The sequence below is a fragment of the Odontesthes bonariensis genome, chromosome 21 (assembly GCF_027942865.1).
Source record: "Odontesthes bonariensis isolate fOdoBon6 chromosome 21, fOdoBon6.hap1, whole genome shotgun sequence".
Classification (NCBI taxonomy): Eukaryota; Metazoa; Chordata; class Actinopteri; order Atheriniformes; family Atherinopsidae; genus Odontesthes; species Odontesthes bonariensis.
The window spans coordinates 11,668,320-11,687,787 of NC_134526.1; the positions used below are offsets into that span (position 1 = coordinate 11,668,320).

At 39.4% G+C, this 19,468-nt stretch overlaps 1 protein-coding gene across 1 annotated transcript in view; it reads right to left on the reverse strand.

Annotated features, from left to right (window-relative positions):
• Positions 1-1,570: 1,570 nt before the first annotated feature.
• hs3st4 (heparan sulfate (glucosamine) 3-O-sulfotransferase 4) overlaps positions 1,571-19,468 on the reverse strand; it is a 78,801-nt gene continuing 60,903 nt past the window's right edge. The window contains exon 2 of the mRNA XM_075453711.1: positions 1,571-3,513. Coding sequence (XP_075309826.1) covers positions 2,859-3,513 — 655 coding nt within the window. The 3' untranslated portion in view covers positions 1,571-2,858. The remainder of the gene's footprint in view (positions 3,514-19,468) is intronic.

A 19,468-nucleotide genomic window follows, 5' to 3' on the forward strand; every position in this document is an offset into this window, starting at 1 on the left:
GCAGAGGCAATTGTTGTGTGGATAAATGATTTCATTTCAAATGTGAGAGATGAATGTGGTAGAGTGTACAGCTGCATTTCATTTTCTGCTTATTTAATTTTGTGGGTTAGGGTTTTAGAATGATTCAACAGGTGAAAAACCTGAAATGAACAAATGTGCACATTCATATTAGAATTCAAAGCCTTTTCCCCCAAAACAAAATAAACAATTTATGACTTTTTTTTTAATGTGTTGGTGTGCCAGTGGACATCAAATAGAACAATGTAACAGATGAAAAAGGAAAACTTCAGAGTGGAGTGGTGCAAAATGGAAAAAAGTTGACATCACTGTGCCTCTTTGCACAGCTGGTAGAAACTGAAAAACTAATTAGCTGGTATTAATGGGGACTTTACATCTCCATTTGTGTTTCTCCTACCAAGCTCCTATTCACTTTGGTTCGGTTCATATCTTTTTTTTGTGGCCTTTCATTGTGCGGGATATTATTCTGGCTCATGTTCTAAAACAGTTTAAACAAAACTGCTTGTAAAGCCTAACACTCTTCAACACATAAATATATCCACACAACTTTTCACAACATGAAGCTCAAATTTCCAGTAGAGACTGAAAAATATGAACTAGTACTAGATTTCTGAAAGGATGCCACCGAAGCAGTGATAATTTAGTGAGTAGGTGATTTGTCATCACACTTTCTTACGTGATTCTGGAAATATTTTTTAGCCACATATCACAGCATGGCCCCCACTGGGAGGAACACATGAAGGGCAGCTTAGCGTGTCTTTCATGCATCGTAGGCCTCAAAGAAAGTATGACGGCACTACGCCTTTAACTAAAAAGGCAAAAGGTACAGCAGAAAAAGCTTTGAGTGTGAATGTTTTTGGTTAATTAGAGCTTGAATTTGAGTTTTTTCACTTTGGATAGAAATTCCCTTATGCAAGTGCTCCTGAAAATGCAAATGATTGCAGAAGTGCATATTCATAGATGGAAAATGGAGTCCTCATTTGCCTTGATAACACCACAGGAGCCTTTTGTAGATTTCTTTGAGCATCTTTATATCGAGTGGGAGGGACTGTCCGGTTTTAGAGGTTGGATTTTGCATGTTCTAAAGCTTAGAGAAAATTTACATTAAATCAAATATGAAACAAACTGTCTTACTTGCAGGTTAATTAGTGTGCAGCTTCTTTGTAAAACCGTTGCCCGACACAACATAGCAGCTCAGAGGGTGGTATGTTTGAGTGGTCAGTGAGAATAAGAAGAATGGGGGAGGGAAGTAACAGTGCAGATAGACTGTCAAGAAAAGGCCATGGGATCGCTGCACAGAAAAGCAGTGAAAGTTGTGACTCTAGGATGGCACGACTCCGAGGTAAGTGTTCAGGCTTGGCGCTACAAAGGGCAGCATAGTGCTTACTTTGATTGAATCAATTGCTCTGTGTAAGTAGCTGCTGGTGTCGGCCTCCCCGGGGTGACAGTGAGGTCTGCAGAGAGTGCACCAATCCAGCCATCCATGGCAAGAGAACAGGAAGGATTAACAGAGCAATGCATCATAGCTGTGGCAACCAGCGATGTGTAGCAGACTGTATTTATTGACTCATTGACTGTATTGATTGTCTCAAATGATGAAAAGTCCAGAGACAACAGACACAGAGGGTTATGGAAAATAAAGAAAAGAATAAGAAAGAAAATATGATCGTCATGGGTCAGTTTCACATTTGCTGATAAACTTCTGCACTGTCTTGCTTAAGTTAAGCTCATACAGTTACATCTTAAGTAATTTACCTGGGCATGTATGTGGATTTACCTTGACAGCAAATTCTCTCTGACATTGACTTTGTTCTAGCGGCAGCAGTTTATTTAACACACCATTAATCTCTAATGACAGAAGACAGGGTTGCAGCAGATGTTTGGTAACAAACGTCTGCTTGGTCCTACAGTGTTTTTCTTTACCCTCATTGACATGTGTTGCTGTGAAAGGGAGGGTCATGAGGCAAACAGCACTGTTATAGTTAGCAGATATTTTGGGGTGTGTTCCGGAAATCATCTTTGTCCAGATGCAGAATTGGTTGATGCACATGGGGTGGATGGACTAATTTGCAAAATTATACTAAAGCCACTGATACTGCACCACATCAGAGTGCATGGTCATCAGTATGTTAATGTTCAACTGTGCTGTGAAACAATCCAATTATTGAATGATGGCCAATGTACATCAGCTCCCTTATTGGATATGCGTGCAATTAAGTGCAGAGCAACCAGAACAGTGACACAGAGTAAATTAACACTTTGGTAAACTTAAAAGGATTGTCTCCACTCAGAACACGGACAACTAAAAAGATGAGCACATGTCAAATGGATATAATACTGTATATATTCTCCTTTCTCTGTCTTCTATAGCTGCAGGACTGTGTTGAAAGAAATGATACAGAGCACTTCACGGCCTCAGCCTTTGAAATAGAATATATCTTTGTTCTGAATGCTGGTGAGTGGGTGTGAGGGCAACAAACTGCGGAAAAGTAAAGGAGGAAGAAACAAGCAGAGTTTACCCTTAGGGCTCATGAGGTAAGGACACTTAACTCATCGCATGCATCGCCAAAGTCAACATGATTTTCATCAGTTCTTTGCTTAAAACACAAAAAGAATAAATCAGCTCATTTACACAAATATAAATATATTTTATGTTTAGTATACACAATAATGATTTGCCATTATCAAGAAAAAGCATGTCAGTAAACTTTTGCTAAGGGATACAGACACTGCAAGGACAGCCATGATTGATTGGCGTGCTCAAGCACTCTCTCTTATGATGAAGGGGGACAATAGACGTTTTAGTGAGAAGGCTGGTGGTGTGGCTGAGCGGTGCCATGCTAGTCCTGAGAGCTGCGAGATTCACTGTCCTCCTCGAGCTCCCATTCAAAGTTCTGGCCTGTCATTTGGTAGAACATCATGTTAAAGGGTTTGTAGAACTTGTGCAGCCTGCGAATCACGTCTGGGTCAATTTTAGGGTGAGTTCTCCCTTTAGACTTGCCGAGGCATCTTGGGGTACTGCTGTCCTCTGGCTTCTTCAGACATGGAAATCCTTTAGTTTTATTAAAGTAAAAGTGTTTGTCTGTGACGATCCGCTTCAGTCCCAGAAAGTCCTGCACTTTGGCCATCTCTCCCGCAGGATCCACAATGAGCCTCTCCCCGCTGACAAAGTGCATTTGGGAGAGAGGGAAATACTGCATCCAGCTCTCCAGATGAAGCGCATATATTCCTATACGCAACGCACTCCAGGAGGCATCTATTAGACCCAGCGTCCTGTTCTTAAAAGCCAGAACCTCAAAAGTGGGGATTTCTGGTTTCTTGGACAAAGTCTGTGTATAGTCTGAAATGGCTCTTGTGACAGGATTACGCACCACAATAATAAGCTTGATGTCCCTGGCCATGGAGTGGATGCGCTTCGGGGCATGGTTAGTCACAAAGTAGCTGGGTGTCTTCTCCATGGTGATCTGCCCCTCCAGTGTTGAAGGCATCAGGTCTCTGAGAACAGAAACAGTACAGAGAAGAAAACAGCTTAGGACGGTATTACACTCAACACCTCTATAGTGCAATTGAAATACCCAAGGACACGATACAAGCAAATTTGGTACATTTATTAAGCAGAGTATTATTTGAAATTACAAGTGAAAATAACTGTTATTATCACTGGACATTATGTTGTGAGGAGAAACATACAGCTAATTACATCCATGGAGTAATATGCAAGAGATAAAAGAAAGAAGATGAAACGGCAGGCAAGCAAGTATGCTCATTGCTTAATTGACTCCATCTGTGTTACTCCAGGAGCTGTTTTGGAACTTTAATAATGAGTTCACTGCATATCATTAATACTGGGGTGCCTGGGGTATTGTTTTGTCATACATTTATTATGCATGCAAGGCTCAAACTCTGTACAGGCAGTTTTATTTCTTATCCACATGCACTTCCCCAGCAATGGGTGCATGTGGCTCTTTTTCTTTTCCAATTTGTGCTACATTTAAGGTTGCAGGCTGCTCATTGAAGGCAGCTATGATTAATTATTAGATTCAAGAAGATAATTTGTAGTATGGAAGAAATGTCCTCAATTTGAGATACTTTTCTGAGGGGGTAATGGGAAGCCATTGCCATGACTGTTACTTTCAACCTGGTTAGCCTGTGTGAGAATAAGTCATACAGTAGTAGAGAGGCAAGTGCTTCACATGCACCAAGGCAAGTCTTGTTTCTGCGGTTCATATTTTTGTATCAATAATAAACCATAGCAATTGCCTCTAGCAAATCCTTATCAAATGTTTACACTCGTGTTCATTCCAATCCGTACTGTTTTCTTTGTTTGTAGGCTATGTGATTCACTGCTAAATTGGTACATTAAATCCACTGTGAGACATGCGGATTATTTAACTACTAACAAAAAAGAACACTCTGTAATATACAAATACACTGTTTTTCCCACCCAAGTAGGTAATGTAAAATCCCAATAATTCAAAGACTTGGTAAGATATTCACAAAGGTAGGGAAGGGACTTCTATGTCATACTCAAATAAAAGCTTTTTCCCTGTCCCTGTAGTATGTTTTTCCATTTGGCTGTCCTGCACCACAAGCCTACAGTTGTAACAATATAGTCACATCAATCATTTGCATCTTGGACATATTCTAAATGAACTGTTCTCCAACAAAGAATCCAATTTGCTCTGCTAAACATAAAAGCTGTTATGCACATATCGACCACCCTAACACACATGCATACATGGACACTAGGCTGAAAGTCTCACAAGTGGCCTGGTAATTGCATCTCAGTAACAGTATTGCCTTCCTGATGGGTAATTTCCCTCTGGATTATGTTTGTCTCTTGGCAGTATAGAACTGTGGTTACTTCTGGGCCTGTAATGGGATATCAAACATATCTACAGATAGCTTGGTGACGAGGAAGAGTATTAGTTTTCATTATATTCCCTCACTTTCCCTACTTCACCTTTACACTAATGAATAGCTAAAGATTTTTGTAACCTTTCAAGGACTTCGGCTCTGCCTACCATTTAAGTCCAAAGTACAGTGGAAGGGCTGAGGGTGCAACAACAAGTGAAAAAAAAAGGAAGAAAAAAAACCTCCAATAAACTGCTGCAAATTACCTTCAAGCAACCGTTATTCTACTGTATGGACAGTGCAGTATCTCACTGGTAATCTTTGGAGCATATCCAATTGACAGGATAGATATACAATGTTCAAGGTTACTTTTTTGAAGGCATGCACATAACAAGTCATTGTCCTAATCATGCTCAGTGCTAATCATCAAAAATGTAATTATACAACAATGAAAACGGCACAAGCAAGTACTTTGTTATTGTGCTTTTGATTGGGGAATCAGTCATGGATCATGTACGTCTAAAATGTCAGTGGGAAGGCAAGGCGGGAACCAAATCAAAATGCTGATAAACAAGCTAATTTCTCCATGCATGGTAAATGTCTCCTCTGGCCTTGCAGTCTAGTGGAACTGAAGTAAACAAGAGCAAACGGTTAACTCTCGCTTTTTGTCTCCTCTGCATCAGCTGCTGCAGCTCTACACAGGTCATTCAGGTGGGTAGTTAGATAAAATCCATAGTGCTAAAGAGGCCTTCCTGACCATCTGTTGTTTACCGACTCACATTGAGAACACAACACATGACATTAATTTTCTTGCATTTTAACGCACGTCCAAAGCTTTGTTCGCATGGCAAACCTAAGTGTGAAGACCGAGTAAAGGTGCTTTATACAGGGTCTAATCATAAAGGATCAGTACCAGGGGAAGCATATAGTATATCATTCAGTATGCCTGCACGGTGATTTAAGTTGCAACTTTTAAGTATCACAAGTATGGAAGTTGAAAAAGTATGGAATGACTAATGTGTAAAATGTGAGTGTCTCCACTAGAAATACTTCCATGGAAAATGATGAACAAAACCTATTTACCTAGATTTAAATGTAATAAAGCAATCATCCAAGTATGCCTGTTGTGTACAGTAACTTAGGCATGAAATCCATTTCACATTCACGTCATGTGAAATTCAAATCTGGAGGATGCCCAGTCATCTCTAAGGCCTGATTCATCATTCAGAATGTGTAGTATACACAATCACATTACAGTTTTGTCTTTATTAAGACAGAAAGCTATCTTCATAGATAATCACCTCTCCTCGTGCTTAAAAAAAACCCACGCAAAAGTACTTTGGAATATGCCCAAGCATTTAACTCAATGTTTCATTACTTTCTGTCAAATGGGTGCTTGGGGATTATTTTGAGGCACGATGAGGTGAGGGATCACACTAATTTACATTCTCAGATACTAACAGGTCTGAGCTCTTCCTGGAGAAGTTGAGTTTCTTCAAAAAAAGCTTATTTTTTGCTAATAAAGTCTGGCAGAGGAATGAAAGCTGCCTCCGTCTCTCATTTGAATTGATCGCATCTCAACTGCAGAGTATCGGTCCCTAAACTTCCTCCATGTCATGTCAAATACAATCAATTATTCTTAAAGAGAACACTCCTAACGCACTTCTAAGTCCTTGAAGAGCATGACTTGGAGACAGCTCCTCTAATGCCAGTAGGGATCCTTTGAATTATGCCTACAACATACTATGCTGACATATATAGCAGTATTGACTCTGTAACAGAGAATAATCCTTTTGTCATGTAGGTGTCATTTTCAGGAAAAAAAAGAGAGAAGTTCAAAGATAGAAGCTACAGTCAGTTTTATGTAAAAGATATATTTTTCATAAAGCCCGCTTGTCAGTAAATCCACGCTTTTGCTTTGACTACAGGCAGACAATGGAGGTTTAATGAATGACAATTCTTTTATTGTAATACTCTGTGTAAGATTGTACATATCAATCAAGACTGGAAGAACCTATTCATCAACACCAGTCAGTCTGGACATGTGAAGTGGAAGATACTGTGGTCAGTTTGCAATGAATAACCCAATTATTTCACCCTGAGTGACATATTTGTGATTACAGATGCACAAAAGAGAAAGACGCGAGTTTCCTGCAAAGTGGAGAAAAAAAAAACAAAGGAAGAAAATAAGTCAGTCTGTGCTCAGCTCTCAACAAGTGTGTGTGTTTGGCAGGCAAAACAACAAGCCCACAGGCCAAAGCAAGGGGGTCCTAGTGGGTCAGTTGTAGAGTGGGAGGCATTGTTTTGTCACGGTGAAGGTGCAACTTTCAGGAGGAAAACAAATGCACAGTACACAGCCTGACCAATCAGAGAAAGATAAAGTTGCAGCAGAGAGTTGGTTTGTTTTTGTTTTTCTCCACTTGAAACTGACCCCACCAACTCAGCGTAGTAAAAGCGTCCTATTGGTGGTAATGCCTTGAAGCTGTGCGCTGGAAATCCTTACGTGATATATATATATATATATATATATATATATTGCATGTCGGCAAAACTGGGATCATTACAAGCATTCTGTTGTATGTCATCGAGAGACAAATGTGACAAAGGAACATTTAAAAGAGCCAGCCATGAGGGGAATTAAGCTGAAACATTTTTTAATCTATCTGACAAATTTGCTTTTTTTCACTCTTTAATAAAATTACAAAAGCCGTCATATTCAGTTATTGTCCTTTTATCCTGTCCGTAATATTACTCCCACCATTAATTTTGTTTCTATTTTTTTTGTTATGGATCCTCAGCTATAATTTGTCCATTATTTCTGAAATCTATGAGACATTTCAAACTAAACTTTACTATTAAAAAAAGTCCTCAAACTGAAACAATCATATAAGTAATTTGTTCATACAATACAACTGATAATGGTGTTATGTAAAGGGCCGTCCTCACAAGTGGCAGAAGGGAAATAAGACTCATATGAGCCTTTCCACAACAGAGCTGACATCTTGAGTTTTTGTCAGAGAAATCACCAAATCCTCATAAGGAAAGTGGGGGGCGGGGAGTGCTGCAGCTAAGTGCTAAGCTTTCAACTACAGGCCTTTGTGTGACATGAGATTGAGACCAACAGATGTTCCATCAATAACACAACATTACTTTACTGGAGCAATTTCTTTCTCTTCCTGGCTGGGTTTGGGAAATTATGGTTAGAGTTCGAAAACAATCATGGTTAGGTTTTAACAGTCTAGTAACAAAAGAGGAATAAAAGTCTGTTTTTATTTAAAGACATGTCAAGACATCAGCACATTACAACATTTGAGCAGTTGTGAGGCAGATGCAGAGAAATGTTGCTGCTGTTATGATCATCACATCTGTCCAGGACCACTTTGTCATGTATATGCATTTCAGAAAGAAAGGGAAAGAAAACATTTTCTGTAATAATCCCTACTGGGAAATTATAGTGTTGCAGTTGCTTTAGAGTGGTTCTCAGGACAGAGCCAGCCTTCTTTATCACTTTGTTCAGATTCTTTGAGTCAATGGTTCTTTGATGCTGCAGCCCTAACAGATGGCTGGAAAGACAGACATATAGAAGATATGCAACACCTTGGTGCAAACACTAACAGACCTAAGCTTCCTCAGGAAGCTGGGGCTTCATGTAGACATCCTCAATGTTGCATTTCCAGCCCAGTCTATTTTCCAGGTGAACACCAAGTTATCTGTAATCCTCCACCTCTTCCCCTAAGACAAAGATCACATTAAAAAATAGATGATTGTTCCTACACTGTGCCATAATATGTTCAACCAGTTCCCTGTACTCAGCCTCTTGACCATCAATGATACACCAAGCAACTGCAGAGTCATGCAAGTGCTGCCTTTCTCCAGATGCCAATGGGCTTGTTGAAGCGGGTAGATAATGGCATCTTCAACCTCAGCCCAAAAACGATAAGGAAACTGAAAGGGGCTTAATTGCTTATTTAATTGAGCCAATAGCAGTGTCTCCGGGTTTAGCTATTGTTTAACACTGTCTCTGTTGTTATGTGTGTGTCACAACAAGATAACCCAAATCCCTGACCTGAAATGAATGCAGCTCGCACCAGTGTCATAACAAATACAACCACGAGAGTTTCTGTTTTCAGGACTTTCTTGTTCAAATTTAGGTTTAATTCATTCGTCTGTGTTGAATCTACCCAAAGACTATATGCTACAGACAATGCAAGTGGGTTCTACATTTGTGAGCATTTATATCTATACTGTTGCATGTGTTTGCATTGAGTGCCAGCTTCCCTGTGAGCCTTTTATGCCACACTGTTGAGTTTCTTTTTTTCTACTTTACAGCTCTACTCTACAACTCAGACAATCGAGTCAATGTTGGAGCCGATGAATGTTAATACCAGTTGTTTTTAATGAAATCACCCACACATAGAAAAAGGGAGATGAAAACAGGACATTTTACATTTGCACTATGATAGTGCAGGGGTACAATAATATTATATTATAATATTAAAGTATATAATATTAAGATGCCATGTTGCTGTTGAACTGTACTGTCACACTGCAGTACAAATTATTTCAACAATTTGATAAAATAAAAGTGCATCCCAGTATCTGTGAGGCCTTTACCTCACTCAGCTTTTTATTATGATGAATGTGTTCCTTCTGTACATGAACACATGATTTTTCTGCCAGTTACAGTTTTGTGTGCTTTTCATTGTAGATTTCGGTTTTCTCTACGCTTTTCTCTCATGCTTAAAATGGGGTGAGCTCAGCTGGACAAAGGTGACGTCACACTTTTCTTTGCAGGGTTTAGGCTATTTTCAGACTGCAGGGAAACAAGATTTATTTCTCAGATCTGATCTTTCAGTCTTTTTTTTCTTTTGATCTCCAAGCTGTGGTAACAGTATCAATATAGGTGATAGAAACAACAAAGCTTCAATGGTGCTACAGTGTTAGACTGGAGGTTCTTTTGAGCTTTGCCTGCACTGGAGACCTTTCTCAAACTGTCAGCAAGCAGTTCATTTAGGCACTTACACAAATGGCTGTTTTTCCTCTGGTAATAGCAGAAGGAATCTGCTCAGCACTGGGGTTGACCCGGATTCCATGTGATCGATGTTGGTTGCATTGTGAGTGACGTAAAAGACAATTTGAAATCTGTTTTAAGACCTTTATATTTTTTCCTCAGACTTTCTGAAATCAATCCAGATACAATTTCAAAATGCCAAAAATAAGAGAAAAAAAATAAATACATTTTTTGGGCTTGCAATTAGATTAGATTACATTTTAAAAAAATCCCACCCACACAGGCACACATTAGTTTTTGTGTTAAATCGTTAAAAAAATTATTTATTTTAAACCAAACTGTATGCTTATCTTGTTGTCTTTCCACCTTGGAGTGCTTTGCCCCATCTGCGTGATTTCATCATGGCTTCACAACTTTGTTTTTCTTTTTAATTAAATCAAATTTTTTTCTCTGATGACAGGATTTATGTCTAATTATACTGCCACAAGTTCTTTGACATCACTCTCAATCTTCTCCGAACAAAAACTTTGCTTCAGTGACAAGTATGTCTGTTGCACTGCAAGAGGAACTAAGACAATGAGACTAATTAAAACCCAGAACAACCTCCCTTCTCTAAATAAACCTGTTATACGTGTGCTTCTGCAGGCCTGTGGACATCTGCAGAATGGTTGAGGACAGAAGTGACAGCTGGTCCTGATCAAAACCTTATTCCCCACTCACTTTCTGAGATCCCCAAAAGGCCATCGCTCTTCCAACAGTGGATAAGCCAGGTACTTCTCTCCCTGCATCACCAGACTGTGGTGCTGGCATCTGAAGCTGTGCTTAGATGCCCTTTGGACATTAAACATTGTGAAATAAAGTGTGACAATAAGGGAAGCTATGAGAATGTTTTAAAAGATGCGCCATCTCACATAATTATTCCATAACAGTACATATGAGCTGGAGAATCAGTCTATTTTTAATGATATTAAAGTCTAGCCAAAGAATGGAAGCAATCTTATCTCAAATCAGAGACACCAGGAATATATTTTTTCAACTTCAACGTCTAATCTTGTAATCACTGGTTATAAAAGAGCACAGCTTTCTCTTTGTGAATCCAGAAATAAATATACAATACAGAGCTCAAATCTAAAATTATATCCTTACATAATGGCTCATCTGTGTTCAAGTAAAATAATGTCAGTTTGCCCCACCCCTTAAAGATGATTGTCTACTTTTATGGTGCTTTATCTGTTTGTGTATTTGTCTTTCAATGAGCTGAAGAGAGCACTTCAGGCTACACTCACTCAGTTTGATCACTATTGGCCTCAATATTCTCTTATTGATGTTGCCACAACAAAAACAAGCTGTCCTGACATGCTTGTCCCAGCACTGCAGCAGCAACAAACTCACCCACCCACAGAAATATGGCTGCTCACCCCTTCTACTGTCATTTATTTACAAATTCAGAACATAAACAGAGAATGAGAACTTTCTTAGGCACAATAATGTTAATTGTGATATAGAATATGAATGCTAACAGGGCAGTCTATGGAAAATAGCCTTTTTATTTTTTCATTTAAACGTTTATATGCATGTACACTGAATATGTGCATATGTTCTATATTAAATGACAAATAGTTTTTAATTAATCCCTGCATCATCCAACAGTTTTTACTTACTGTGTTAAAACCGCATCAAAATACATATTAGCTAAAAAGAAGCACAAAACAGTCAACTCTAATTGAAAGTCACACCTGAATACATCGGAGTCAGAGGCTAAAATTTACATCCTGGAAATGTTGCAGATACAGCTCAGTTGAGCAGAACCAATTAATATGACAGTTTGAACATGATAGATTTCCTTGGCTGTGAAAAATGGCCGATACCTCAGGATCCAATCATTTTTGGATGACCACGGACAAAACTCTGCGCCTATTTTGCTGGAGCATAGGAAACAACAGTTTACATGAACTCTTACCTCATTTGGTGCCTAACACACATTTCCTCATCATACTTGTATAACATGACTTTGTAAGATAACCTTTCCAGATGTAACTTTTTAAATGGTTATATTTACATTTATATTTACATTTATATTTACGGCATTTTGATAATTTACTGCACGGATACTCCATCTCACAACATGACAAGAATAAGGGGCATCAATTATGAGCGAATAAACAAGTGGGCAAAGAAATTATAAAGGGCTGCTTTTCACCAGAGCCATGCCATATGGCTAAAATCATTAGCAAAAACTAATTAAATAAAGTGGATCATTAAAGTCACCACATTAAAACACATCTGTTTTTAATATCATTGTCTGTAACACGAGAGAATCTGTATTTAATTTTGACTGTGATATTTACGCAGATTTCTGCTGTATCTGACTTATCATGTGCTGCCCACAGTTAGTTTAATTAGAAAGATTTCCTGAGAAATACATTTTTGGCACCACTCTCAGCTACACACATGAACAATGCCAGAATATTACCTATCATAGACGGTACTTTTACGCTATTTCCCCCCCTTTTGTCATGAAGCCTTAGGTCAGTGTGACACCTAAAGGACAAAGCAAAAGATAAGTCTCTGTGTATCTAGTGAATATATCCGGGGTACTCACAGCATTTTGTTATTTTTTACATTTATGGTAACTTACAAGATGATGTTTAGATAAAAATTTGGGAAAATTCAGTCTGTAAACGTTTGCAAGCAGTTTGAGAAATGAAGGTGTTGATTTCTGCCGACTGTGAACATTTTAAGGTATGTTTCACGACGGGAGGCTTGTCTTTGTGTTGACTACCTGCATCCTCACTGATCCCATCTAATTCTAAGGCTGTAATTCTTTCTCTATAAACTGAGCTTCTTTTTTTTATCTGGAACAACAGAAGCCTTTTTAGAGGCTTCATTTTTATATTTATGTTGCTCTGAGTTGCTGTAACCTCTTGCATCTCAATTTCTAGTTTCTCTTTAACTCTGGCAAACTGTTCATGGTTATCTTACAAAAAAATAAACCACAACTGCAGCATTGTCGCCACGGAAACAAGATTTTGTACCCTGATTTAATTGGTTCCGAAAGGCTTAGATTGATGTGAACGTATTCAGAAAGACTTCCATCTTAGTTCTCTTAAGCATTTATTTCTGTCCTTAATACAAATGCTATGTAGCTCAAATAGGCACATTGATGTCCTTTTCTTAGTTATGAGCATAACATAAGTGAGCCTCCAAAGCAATAAGAAAAAACATAGAAATCATAGAAAAATTGTATGTTTTATATCAATCTGACACTTTCAAACAAAATATGTGATTTTTGTCAATTTTTCATAAATCAGAACTGTATCCAATAAAGAATAAATAAGCAGTTAAGACTCTTTGTGCAGTCTTGTGAAGCACTTCTAATGTATCCCTGAATAGTTAAAGATGTGGTCAGTAATTTAATATCTGCATTTTGTGAAATGTTAAAAAAATATAAATATGTATATCTGTATATATATATCCATCCATCCATCCATCCATTATCTTCCGCTGGTCCGGGGATCGGGTCGCGGGGGCAGCAGCTTGAGCAAAGAGACCCAGACGTCCCTGTCCCCGGCCACTTCCTCCAGCTCTTCTGGGGGGACCCCGAGGCGTTCCCAGGCCAGCCGAGAGACATAGTCTCTCCAACGTGTCCTGGGTCTTCCCCGGGGCCTCCTCCCAGTGGGACGGGCCCGGAACACCTCACCGGGGAGGCGTCCAGGAGGCATTCTCACCAGATGCCCGAGCCACCTCATCTGACTCCTCTCGATGCGGAGGAGCAGCGGTTCTACTCCGAGCCCCTCCCGGATGACCGAGCTTCTCACCCTATCTCTAAGGGAGAGCCCAGACACCCTGCGGAGGAAACTCATTTCGGCCGCTTGTATTCGCGATCTCGTTCTTTCGGTCACTACCCACAGCTCGTGACCATAGGTGAGGGTAGGAACATAGATTGACCGGTAAATCGAGAGCTTCGCCTTCTGGCTCAGCTCCTTCTTCACCACGACGGGCCGGTGCAGAGCCCGCATCACTGCAGACGCCGCACCGATCCGTCTGTCAATCTCCTGCTCCATTCGTCCCTCACTCGTGAACAAGACCCCGAGATACTTGAACTCCTCCACTTGGGGAAGGATCTCATTCCCGACCCGAAGAGAGCATTCCATATATATATATATGAACAATTATAATTCCAACCCTTTGTCCATCATCATTTGGACCGGTCATTAAAATTAAATCAGTGAATTAAACAGTAAACACATCTAGGTGAAACTCCCAAAGTGACCATTGGATATCAGCGTGGCCAGATGTTTTTATCCTTAAGTGAAGCTCTGTCGCTGTACTTAAACTTCCCTGCACACTGCTGACGACATTCCCTCCCCAATCACCAAGTGGCTCTGAAACCTGGAGGTTGGTCCCCACAGGAAGCCAAGATCTCCTAATTCATCCAGGTGATCATCAGTCGGGTTGGCTGTCAGATAATTTTGTTGTTGTGGCAGCATCTGGTGCATTCCTCTACACTCTAAATCAGTTAAAGCACAAACACATGTTAATCATGACAATGCAGCTTTAGTATCTCTGGCTTTTTAATAGCCAAAATGGGGAGACCTTCTAAATTCACCTAAATGCATTCATAAAATCATCGACTCTACAGTGTCCCTTCCTGCTATTTTCTATTTAATTTCTTTCACTCTAAATTGAATCATTGAGGTGATTTATGAAGAACAGTAGTGGACTAATAACTGAATAAAGAAATAATTGAATCATAATTCTTCTGTATTTCCGCTGCAGTTGTGTCCCCGTCACTAAAAGTGCTCCCGACGCCTGCTGACTTGTGTTTGACCCTTGTGATAATGTTGTTAGGAGAAGCGTCTCCGACCTGGAGGAGCACCGGAATGTATATTGATTCAGCTATTGAAGCTGTGGTGCAACTTCTAGGGCTTCAAAATAAATTTTAAAAAGCAAAATGTACAGCTTGTGAGATGTTTGCTCAGCAGTTTATGGCTGCGACTTAATGTGACAAACAGAATTTTTTTTTTTTTCCACAGGCGGGGTGTGAGCCTGCTCTATCTGGTGAGTGTGGCAGCTTCCTGTGATTTCAGATGTGCATCATATTTATGAGACTGTGCTGATAGCCATTTTAAATATGGTGTGACTCATGTATGATAAGGTATGGTGTGACGTGCTGTACTAACATGCTCTTTGCGCTGCAGGTGTTTATCCTCTGAATGTTATCCGCGCCATTGGTACTTAACGTACTCAATATATCGGAAAATGTATGTCTCCTATGTGTGCTGGGAAATATATTGCACTTCAGCCTTTACATTTGGAAAGATTTTGACCTCAACTGACAAAAGATGCAGGACATAAAGAAAGGAATAAGAGAGGCATGTAATAAACTGTATTTTTTTCAACCTTTTGTAGGAAAAATAAACTAGCTCCCTGTCTGTGTTTGCAACAGTGTCTTGTGTGTCACAAAGGCATCTCTACTGTGAGTCAAACACAGTAGCACAAGTGAGTTTATTTTCATCTGGTGTGGCAGGTCATTTAGTCAGTCTCACCACTCACTGTAAAATATTGATGTTGGCCATGGCAAGTTAAGTTAGAAAAAGGGACGATATTTCCAGTGATATTCAGGTAAGGCTCTCCCGGGGGAGATGTAGGGCTAAAAAGGTAAGGCTAAAATGTGGTGGAGTTGATAGTGGGAAGAAACCAGTCACTATCAGTGATCACTTCAGAATCCCCTGGAGCTTCTTAAAATGTTGGTCATTATTCCTAAGCAGCAAGTTAAATCACCGTCAACTAATCGCTTAGTACTTTGTGTCTTGATTTGTTCACCCATGCAAATGTGCTTAAACTATCAGAGATGAAATCAATGTTTCAAGCATTTAAGATGAAGGAAGAGAAGGGGCGGCAGGGAGGATAAGAAATCCATTCCAAAAAATGACAACATTTAATCATGCCTGGAGCTCAACATGTAAAAATAAATTTCACTAAAACACCACTGTGTAAAAATGCTAATCATATCTAGCTGAGAATATATTTCTAAATATTCCACCATTATATCATGTGATTCTTGATTAAGTTTAATACATTAAATCCAGATAGTGAGTAGTTAGCCGAGCCCGCCACAGTCCCCACAACAACTGAAAACCACAGTTTATTGTTTCATAAACCGTAAGAAGTGGCCCAAGATTATGCAGATGGAATAGTGCAAGATAATCCCTGTTTTCTGTGGCTATGGAATTACAAAGGGCAATCAAAAGCACAATATTTGTCTCACTGCCTCCTGCATTCCCAAATCTCTGCATCACCCTGCAGCAATCTGAAAGGTGTTGCTGGCTGTGTGTTAGCTTCCATTCTAATGTTGGAAGAATGGGTATTAGATTACCAGCAAAAGTACTTTTTAGAAGGCCATGAACCCACAAACAAAACATTTGTTGTGTGCCAGAGATAAGAGGATCTTAATGTAACTGTGCATGTTTTATTTATCTGAGAACAAGTGCCATTTATAGTAGATGTGTTGGCATGGTTAGCTGAGGTGAGGTGAGAAAAAATAATTGAAACATGCTGTATTCAAAAGAGAACGAGGCACTTTGAAAATGACCAAACCATACAGCCGTTTGCATAAACATTGCGAATGGCATATGCGAGAATAATCTATTGATTTTTCAAGTAATCTCTCTTTCAACTGATTCCCATCATTGACAACATCATTTATGAACCTTTACAACCTCTAACCCTCTCTTGGCCTGTTGTGTCGGTTTATCGATCGTGCTGAGGATGTGCACACTGTGCTGAACTGAGACTCACCATGGATTATTATAAACAACACACTTCTAAATGTAGGTAATTTTCTTAGAACTTTTCCAGTGAACACACACATGTGGAAGTTCACTGTGTCATTAAAAAAAAGCTGTCACAAACTGAACATTTGAAATTGAATTCATGGCTCTTTAAGATAGAAAGGGGTGCAAAATAAATCTGTAATTTATAAATAATAAATAATAATAATTTGTGAAAAGTGTTTCAGCTGAAATGTCTTCTATGTTTGAGGTAAAGATGCTGTTAAAATTGATTTTGACACCGAGTCTGTAAACATAAAACTGCAAACATTTTTTTTTTACATTTGTTCAGTGATAGGAAATAAAGGAGGAAATAAATCTTAAAAACTATTATGGACATTTGTTAGAAAAACATTCAAAGATATGTTAATAAAAAGGTTCATAATTTTATGCCCCTGTGATCTAAATATGGGTTTTGCTTAAAGGCAGGCAGAGATGTTTGTGCCGTAACATCTGGATGTCGGGAAAAAAAAGGCTGCTAAGAATGTTATAATCACGCAGACAAGGCCTAAGCTGCTCCATTACGGGCTAAGCTGACCTATCAGTGGGGCTTTTGCTAATCCAAATTGTGCTTTAGCTGGCAGCGATTGCTCAATTCAGACAGACTATTTGGGAGGGGTGAAAAGATGAAACAGTTCACCTGCCATGTGAGCTTCTATCATGTATGAGATATTTATCTCACAGTATTATGCATACACAAGAGCTGAGGTATTTTTTTCCACTTGGAAAAGCTCATTTTCATGATGGATGTTACATTTGCTCACCATGTGAATACCATCTATGACCAGTTCAAAGTGCCTTAAGCGTCCATTCACTTGACACAAGCTTAATAGCACAAGCTGTCATACTTGCATCATGCTCAAATCAGCTGAGTGACAGTTTTACTTAGAACTGAAGACAGGGACAAACTCAGAAAAGGTTCTTTAATTTAGGAGTTACTTTGCCTTCTTGTAGAGGTAGATGAATGCTACTTCTTATGTCTGGTTTAAGGCATTTTTTTAAGGTTCTGCTGTTATTTCAGTGGATGCAAATACACTGTATCTGCTTTGAAAGATTTTACTTTTGACTTTTGAACAGAGGCCAGCCATTAGGTTAGCTTTTTCACAAGTCTACATAGCATGACTATATCTAATATTAGCAGCTCGCAGCTTGCTGCATACATAGAACGTTACCCAAGCTGACACGGCACTGGGGAAATTAATTTGCTACAGTCATATAATGGTCGGTTATTCAATCACTGTTAGATTTAATCTAACACCATAATCTCAGTGGGTTGCTTCTCTATGTGGAGGTGCATAGCTGTAAACACTGAGTGGATAAGAGACAGGATTAGACAGGGAGTCCACTATGAACAGAACCTAACTCTTCAATATGAGTGGGTTTACTGTGCCGTCAGAAAGAAAACATGAAAATAGCTCCTAAATAACCACTCCACTAAATGTCTCTCTTTATAGCGGAATGGCTTCATATCATGGCTTCTGAGCTTTCTGGTTTCTGTCATGTATATTTAATAATTTTCGAGATCAAAGCATGACAAGTTCCTTCCCACTCTCATGGACTCAAGACTTCCAACGGAAATATTAGTTGAACAGCATCCAAAGATCTCACTGCACAAAAATAACTGCAGGACCTCTAACCTGTTTATCATGACAGTTGTGCATTATTTGAGTTGGTTACAGCTCCAGCCCAAAGGAAAGATCTTCTTCATGACTGAGGAAATGGATAGACAACACCTCAGCTGTGAAATGGCTGTTGCAAGTCATTGAACATCTCTCTGGTTTTCAATACTCAAGATGGGCGGTGATATGAGGATGTAATCCTTGAATGGATCTCAGTATAGCCCTCAGCCCTTTGAGCAGCTTTTTTGAGAACTTCCAGTAAACCCCTGTACACACCCTTAATCTCCCCAGCAGAGGCAGTTCAACACAGCAAGTAAATTTGCCATAAACACACATCACAAATGCAGGGTAATGTTTTAGAGATATACAGATTAGCTCATGTAATCCAGGCTGCCAAAGGGAGAGCTTAAAGAAAAATGTGTCAAATGTTTATAGATAGAATAAAGCCAAATATTAAACCTTAATCTGTAAAAGGCTCTTTTCTATAGTCTTCATCGCATGTTCTACTTTATTATGGGAGTATAGAGAGCATCAGCTACGTCACATTCAAACAATTCTGATGTGAGTAAAAAAATCAGTCAGAGGCATATCAGTCTGCAGTCAGAGGCATATGCTACCCTAAATAAACAACCTATGTAGAAATAACCAACTGAGGGCCATACAGTATGTGCTGGGGCTTTGGTACCCTTGGGAGCTATTTGCCTTCAGGTAACATATGTTTGATGTTTGGGAAATGACAAAGCCTTTCTGTAGCTGCACCTCCACCGGCCCGGCACTGCCTTTGGTTGCCTATGTTTATCCTCAACCAGCTTCCACGAGCTGGGAGATGAAATTGACTTCTGCAGAAAGCCCTGCCTCACATTTACTTTTGGTCATGGCATGACAGTGTCATGGTTCAGATTTGGCTTAACAGATATGATCCACATTTGGGTCATTATTCATCACCAATCCCATGCCAGCGCTTGACTGTTTATTTGGACCATATCTCTGCCAAAGAAAACTTGCTGACTGGATAATGCACTGAGAGGCACACTGTGCACCGCAGCATCATTATACACATACATAGTAGCTGATGAATGCATATTTGCAAAACTATGTGGTCTGAGGAACTGAAGTTACTGTTGTCCTTGCAC